Source organism: Poromitra crassiceps (genome assembly GCF_964638095.1).
Source record: "Poromitra crassiceps genome assembly, chromosome: 16".
In the NCBI taxonomy this organism is placed as follows: Eukaryota; Metazoa; Chordata; class Actinopteri; order Beryciformes; family Melamphaidae; genus Poromitra; species Poromitra crassiceps.
In genome coordinates this window covers 23,093,922-23,101,421 of record NC_139645.1, presented here as the reverse complement: position 1 = coordinate 23,101,421, position 7,500 = coordinate 23,093,922, and the positions used below count along the sequence as shown (strand labels likewise).

Sequence of the window (7,500 nt, the reverse complement as noted above, 5' to 3'; positions counted from 1 at the left end):
TGGTTAAAGTGACTGTTCTGCCTGTTTGATTGAATTTCACAAAACTGCGATTATCTCAGCTTTCAGTCTCAGACGCTAAAACCATGCTGTACTCAACGGCTAATATCTACATAACTACTAACTCTACAAACTAACTCTTTTAGACAGAGAAAGCACACATTCTATTAGTACTTTTGTGAACTTTGTGTTCACAAAGTCCAAGCAGAAAATAATCCTCGGCTCTTGTAAAATGAGCCAGAATCCTCAAAAAAAACCTCTGGCAGAACCTACCTACAGTAAAAAAAAAAAAGGCTGGCAGTGAATGTGTTAAGAAGGGTTCTGTGAAAGGTGCTATATAAATCCACAACATTCTTATTATAAAAGGAATCCATTCTGATTAGAGGAATATAGCCTACGGTAAAACATTTTAAACACAAGTAACCATGTTACATAGAGGAGAGATTTTCAAGTGTTCCCCAATTTTAAACACTAAAGGGTGCATGAAAGAAAGGAAAAAGGGAAAAACACAACAGTGGACACTATATTATTATCTCCTTTTGCCTGACGGTGTTAAGAATGCCCCAGACCCTTCTTACAAAACCTTCTTAACGAAAGATCATTTTGGGCTAAGAAGCAATCGGGAAATGCGTTGGCTTCTTACGGGAGCCCTAAGAAGGGTCAAAGAAGCTTCTTAGCGCTAAGAGGCTTTTGGCAAACGCAGCCATTATTGTGCTGATATTCAATATGCTTAAATTTGACAATTTCCATACACGTATGTATTCATGTATTCCTCTCAGTGTGGAAAAGCCCAAATCATTTCCTATCAAGGGCAGAAAATGAATCTGGATGGAGGGCCATGGGCCAAAAATAAATGTTGATGTTACCGTATGTGAAATTACATTACATTAAAATGATATTTTATGGATAATTTACATTCTAAATCTAAAATTAATAATACGGAAAAAAGCAACTATTTTATCTGTTTAACAGTAATTTAGACTAGTTAGAGTTTAAGGGTCACCTTATTTGTCTCCCGTGGGATCAATCTGTCTTGGTTTACCACCAACAACTCAAAACAAGAGTGAATACCAACAGAAGAATATTGCAGGGGATTTCGGCACATTTTTGTGGGGCGCTACCCACACGTTTAGCTGTGTTGCTCATTCCACGAATGCACGATCCTTACAAGTTGTACCTCGTTGTAAAGGTGACTAATCGGGCTTTCCAACGACATAAAATACAATACCAATTGGTATTATTAAAGGGGAGGAAAAAAAAAAAAAAAAAAAAAAATCCCTCATCCCTTTATGTGAATATGTGCTAGACGTGTGATTTCAGTCTGTTCCTCCAGACAACGGCAGTGAATTCTCCAGTCTCTACCAGAGCAACAGATTACAGAATCACTGACTTTGCATTTTAACACATTGAGTGCCAAGGACGTCTGTGCACGTCCTAAAAAAATGTAACGAGGAGTGCCAAGGACGTCTGTGGACGTCCTAAAATCATAATTCATATTATTCCATAATTCTGCTGTTTAAGGTCGTACCCAGCCAGTGAGCATGAATCCCTTCAAGGGATCACACGGCGCCACCTTAAACATCTACACGGGAGCTGCGCCACCCACCTCAGATCCTTTACTTTGTGCAGGAGAAAGCGGAAAAAGCCGTGATCAAAGGGGAAACCGATGCATGCTGCAGCCAGAGCCATATAGATTGCTCTGTCTGCAGCTGACAGTTGGCTGCATCCGCGCCCACAACTGAGCTCTTCTGCTTCTGTCTATCTGTCTGCATATAGTTTCTCCACACAATTCCCTGCCAGAAAGGCAGCACCCGAAGCCGAACGGCCAAACCTTTTCCTTCAGTCCCGTAACTCCCGTTTGCCATTTCCTTGTTGCGCTGGGATCCACCGGGGGCAAAAACGGAGGAAGCGAAAACAGACTGTGTGCGTGTGGGGAGGAGCCCGCAGCTCAGGGGGGGGGGGGGGGGGGGAGAGGGGGGTGGGGCACGCAGGCTGCACAGAACCACACCACGCCACCACATCAGAAAACACCAGCCAGAGTCAGTGAATGTGCTTGAAATTAGAGTGCAAAAAGTATTCATAAAAGTGACTTTATCTTGAAAAGTAAAAAAAAAAAGAGCAGAAAACCCTTGAAAGTGCTCTTCTTTCAGAGGCTGTCATTTCATAATGGAACTGTCTAGAAACAAAATTTCTTGTTTGGAAGAAGCAGGAGTGTCCAATGTTTCATTAGAGTCCAGCCCTGTCAATATAGCCCTAATAGAGAAAATTCTATAGCTGTTTTCAACTGAACGGAAGTGAATCTGGCACAGGCTCCAGACAATTTTACTGAAGCGCTGTGGCACTCAATGTGTTAAGATACTGCCAGAGTTCAACATCACTTTAAATGATAACTAGTATAGCAACTAGTAAATAATAGTAACTAGTAATTGGCAAAACAGTGTCTAAAAATAAGTACTACAGGCTAAGAGCTTAGTGACTTGTGCATAGTTTAGACAACATGGAGGTCAAACAGAGACAGAGATATAGACAACACAGATAGTGACGACATAAAGCATAGAGACATAACAGAGATATAGACAACACAGATAGTGACGACATAAAGCATAGAGACATAACAGAGATATAGACAACACAGATAGTGACGACATAAAGCATAGAGACATAACAGAGATATAGACAACACAGATAGTGACGACATAAAGCATAGAGACATAACAGAGATATAGACAACACAGATAGTGACGACATAAAGCATAGAGACATAACAGAGATATAGACAACACAGATAGTGACGACATAAAGCATAGAGACATAACAGAGATATAGACAACACAGATAGTGACGACACAAAGCATAGAGACATAACAGAGATATAGACAACACAGATAGTGACGACATAAAGCATAGAGACATAACAGAGATATAGACAACACAGATAGTGACGACATAAAGCATAGAGACATAACAGAGATATAGACAACACAGATAGTGACGACATAAAGCATAGAGACATAACAGAGATATAGACAACACAGATAGTGACGACATAAAGCATAGAGACATAACAGAGATATAGACAACACAGATAGTGACGACATAAAGCATAGAGACATAACAGAGATATAGACAACACAGATAGTGACGACATAAAGCATAGAGACATAACAGAGATATAGACAACACAGATAGTGACGACACAAAGCATAGAGACATAACAGAGATATAGACAACACAGATAGTGACGACATAAAGCATAGAGACATAACAGAGATATAGACAACACAGATAGTGACGACATAAAGCATAGAGACATAACAGAGATATAGACAACACAGATAGTGACGACATAAAGCATAGAGACATAACAGAGATATAGACAACACAGATAGTGACGACATAAAGCATAGAGACATAACAGAGATATAGACAACACAGATAGTGACGACATAAAGCATAGAGACATAACAGAGATATAGACAACACAGATAGTGACGACATAAAGCATAGAGACATAACAGAGATATAGACAACACAGATAGTGAAGACATAAAGCATAGAGACATAACAGAGATATAGACAACACAGATAGTGACGACATAAAGCATAGAGACATAACAGAGATATAGACAACACAGATAGTGACGACATAAAGCATAGAGACATAACAGGAATGCGAACACACACAAACTCACAGGTATGGCGTCATGATGGAAGCCTATCCTGATTGGTTCAGACAGATCAGTGATGGTCTTGTTCTCCACGGTGATTCCCACCACATTGTCCACAATCCTGAAGTCTCCACGACTCTCCTGGGACAGATACACACACACACACACACACACACACACACACACACACACACACACACACACACACACACACACACACACACACAATATTAGACATCATCTTCACCTGTCCTCCATAGCATACATCAGAGATGGGGGACTTGGACTCGAGTCGCACTTAAGTGGCACCCACAGTGACTTGAGACTCTTCCTGAAAAGACGTGAGACTTGACTTAAGGCTTAATGTCCACCAGCTCTGGAACAGATGCGGTACGGCTGAGAACAGACCCACACTCATGTCATCTGTCAGACGCATGCGGGATCCGACAAAAATAGAACAGGTGCGTAATTTTTCCGTACCGCATGTATCACATCAATTAACATGGGCGAGAGTCGATCCGGCAGTTTTAGCGTAGACGCAACACATCTGGGGCCGGTTGCACCAAGTGGTCTTAACTATGCCTGGTCGTAACTCCTACGTCGGTCTTAGTTAAGACCAGTCTTTAGAGTGGATTTATGCCTGTTGCACCAACACGGCTTACGTCTGGTCTACGCCGGTCGTAGCAATGCGCGTCCATGTGAATTGCCAGGGAATGGACCCTGATTGGATGATGTTGCAAAAATGTGCCTCGCGACCTGCTTGGAGCGTCACTGTGCCACTACGCTCTATCAGCCGCTACTGTAAGTGCATCACTACACCCTCCCTCCTCCCACCCTCCCTCGCTCCAGGGGAAAAAGCCAGACAGACAGTCTGAATGAAATTTAATGTAACGTTCCCAATTCTATGTATTAAATTCTAAAAAATTAACGGCAACATTTGGGAAGGCTAAGCCACACAACTAGTTCGTTATAATCTAACATCATGCTTCGATGGCTGTGTTACGACGGTGACGGTGACGATGACGATGACGGTAAGGACTCAAAAAGGTCTCCGCTGATAAGACACAGAGATCTCTGTTACAGGCAGGCTCTACGCCTCCTCCTGACCAGGCGTAAGAGTTGCGCCTGGTCGTAGTGAAAAGAAGGCTTAAGCCGTCTTGGTGCAACCGGCGTAGCTGTTAGGTCGTAAAGTTACGACCAACTTAGCTTAAGACCAGTGTAAGACCAGTTGGTGCAACTGGCCCCTGGTGTACATCGCCTGTTAGACTCGAGATTTGGGAGAATATTATTTTTTGGTCCATTAACATTAAGGAAACGTCTGCTAATGAGAATTTCAACTAACCAATGCTGATAATGTATGCTAATAGATAAGGAGTGAGGATAATACAGTACGTGCTTTGATTTCCACAGTTTTAGCTACGCAGTGTTCTAAGCAGACCGGATGGCATCCAGGAGATGATAGAACGTTCATCCTTAAGAGACTTGAGACTTGCACAAAATGACTTCTAAGTATCTCTGGCGTACAGTTGGCTTCTTCACATTCCATACAGGAACAAAAGCTATTTGAAGGATTGTAGTATTCTTGGAAGGAGAGACGGAGCATCGATTGAAAGTCTAAGCTTGGATCAGGATTGTGTGACTGTGCCTGAGTTCATATTGACTCGTCTCCTCCAGACAGCCTGTGTTGACTGAGGGTAAACAGACACCCTTTTTACACACAGAGCCCGCAATGGCCCTGCTAGGGAGGCCCGCAAATAAGCCACTTCCTGTCACAGTCATGGATCGCCTTGTTTTTTGATATTTATTTAAGCTTTTTATGCTTTTTGTTATTTCATGTCAAGACATTTTCCCTATTTCTGTGACGGCCGTAACGACAAATCTATACTCCTATAATATTCCTATAGTGCCCAGACAGCACTCAAGTGAAAATATTGTGGTATTTTCGTCTTTTTTTCGTCTGTAGGCTAGTAGCCTATCACTAGGTTATAATAGTCTATTCCTATAAGGAATTATAGATTTGTTGGGATATTTATTTAGTATATTTATCTCAAATGTATAGAGCTGAACAGTCACGTGACATATTTTGCCCCGGAAGTGAGTTTCCCATTAATTTTCTCCATAGACATTTAGAAAAATCCATATAAACTCCGGAACAAAATGACACTCCATGTACGTCTTTGTGACTTTTGGGCTCGAGTCTCACCTGGAACAGGGAGGTGTTTTTGAAGAAAGTGCACACCACTTTGGCAGGCTTCCCAACAGCCAGGCCCAGAGCGGGGGGCAGGTACACCGAGGGGGTGGAGTCTGGAGAGACCTGCACAACACAACACACAACACACACAACACAACACAACACAACACAACACAACACAACACAACACAACACAACACAACACACAACACAACACACAACACAACACAACACAACACAACACAACACAACACAACACAACACACAACACAACACAACACAACACAACACAACACACAACACAACATAGACACACAGGCAAGAGATTCAAATATGGACAGAAGCAGAGAGGCAATGGAAGGATAGACTAAAGAAGGAAATCCATTCACTTTCAAGTCAGTCAACTCGAAATGTAATGGCTCATTTCCACCGCAGGTAGTAGCGCGATCCCGCTCCGCTCGACTCGATAAATTGTCTCATCCCACCGGTTTAAACTGTCCCAGCCCGGGTTGTATTGGGGTCGAGTCGTGCTACTTTTCGTACCTGCTTCGTCGAGGTTCTATTCTGTCAACCCGGGTTCATACGGTGACGTGAAAACATTGTAGACGACTGATTGGCCAGGCAGAATCGTGTTTACTCTATCTACTGACTGTCAATGCGCTGCATACCAGTTTAGTGGGCTTACATTCTCTTCTGTTATGTTATTTCCATCAGTCTGTGTTGCTGCCTTCGCCTCTGGTGAAATAAAGTCGTGGCGGTGCTTTCAATTGTTTTCAGAGTGAAAAAAGTCCGCTGCTCAGCAAGCTCCTGTCGTTAGTTGAGCTGCAGCGCTCCGCTAGGCCGCAGCGGGTGTTTGGTGAAGCCGCGGTCTTGCCTGGTGAGAGGCCGCGGGGTACAGGGCAGGCTTCACTCTGTTGCGCCTCTTCCGTCCGCGCGCAGCGCAGCGCATGCCTGAGTTTGACTAACTACAAAGTGATATCCATTCTCCTGGCCGATTGTCAGATTCGCCCATGTACACTGTAGGTCATTTAGAGGCACCAGTATTTCAGTTTAAAAGTTCTGTGGATGGATTTAATGGTAACGTTATGTTATAGCCTACTATGCGGGGGCGGGGGTGGGTGGGGGCAGATGATCTGCGGTGGAAGCAAAACGTCCATCGAGCCGAAACGATTAGAGCCGAGTGGGGACGAGCTGTGCAGGGCTGTTAAATGTGGTGGAATTGAGCCATCAGTTTAAGCTGCGTTTATACAACGGTTCCTACGTAAAACAGGAAACACTTTTGTTGCAGTTTGGCCTTTTCGATTCATGAGACAACATGATGATGATAACAATCCTCACTTTGGATAAAAGAGGTCGGTGGTTCGATTCCCGGGTCCTCCAGTCTGCATGTCGAAGTGTCCTCGGGAAAGACACTGAACCCCAAATTGCTCCCGTTGGTGTGGCAGCACCCTGCGTGGTAACCTGCCGCCATCGGTGTGTGAATGGGTGAATGTACCTACTGACTGTAAAGCACTTTGGATAAAAGCGCTATATAAATGCAGGCCATTTACCATTTACCAATTTTCTCAAAAACATAGTTTGGAAACAGTCATAAAGACATAAAAGGGTGTATCTCACTCAATCTTTGGAGGACAAAGATCATTT

The 7,500-nt window shown here is 43.2% G+C and overlaps 2 protein-coding genes across 2 annotated transcripts in view; both read right to left on the bottom strand.

The window, feature by feature from the left end:
• Positions 1-7,500, bottom strand: part of LOC310791528 (uncharacterized protein) — a 220,712-nt gene that overhangs the window by 82,314 nt on the left and 130,898 nt on the right.
• Positions 1-7,500, bottom strand: part of LOC310790991 (adhesion G-protein coupled receptor G5-like) — a 56,544-nt gene that overhangs the window by 12,135 nt on the left and 36,909 nt on the right. Inside the window, exons 7-8 of the mRNA XM_083652715.1 lie at positions 5,869-5,979; positions 3,690-3,806 (exon numbers count right to left, since the gene is read on the bottom strand). Coding sequence (XP_083508841.1) covers positions 3,690-3,806; positions 5,869-5,979 — 228 coding nt within the window. The remainder of the gene's footprint in view (positions 1-3,689; positions 3,807-5,868; positions 5,980-7,500) is intronic.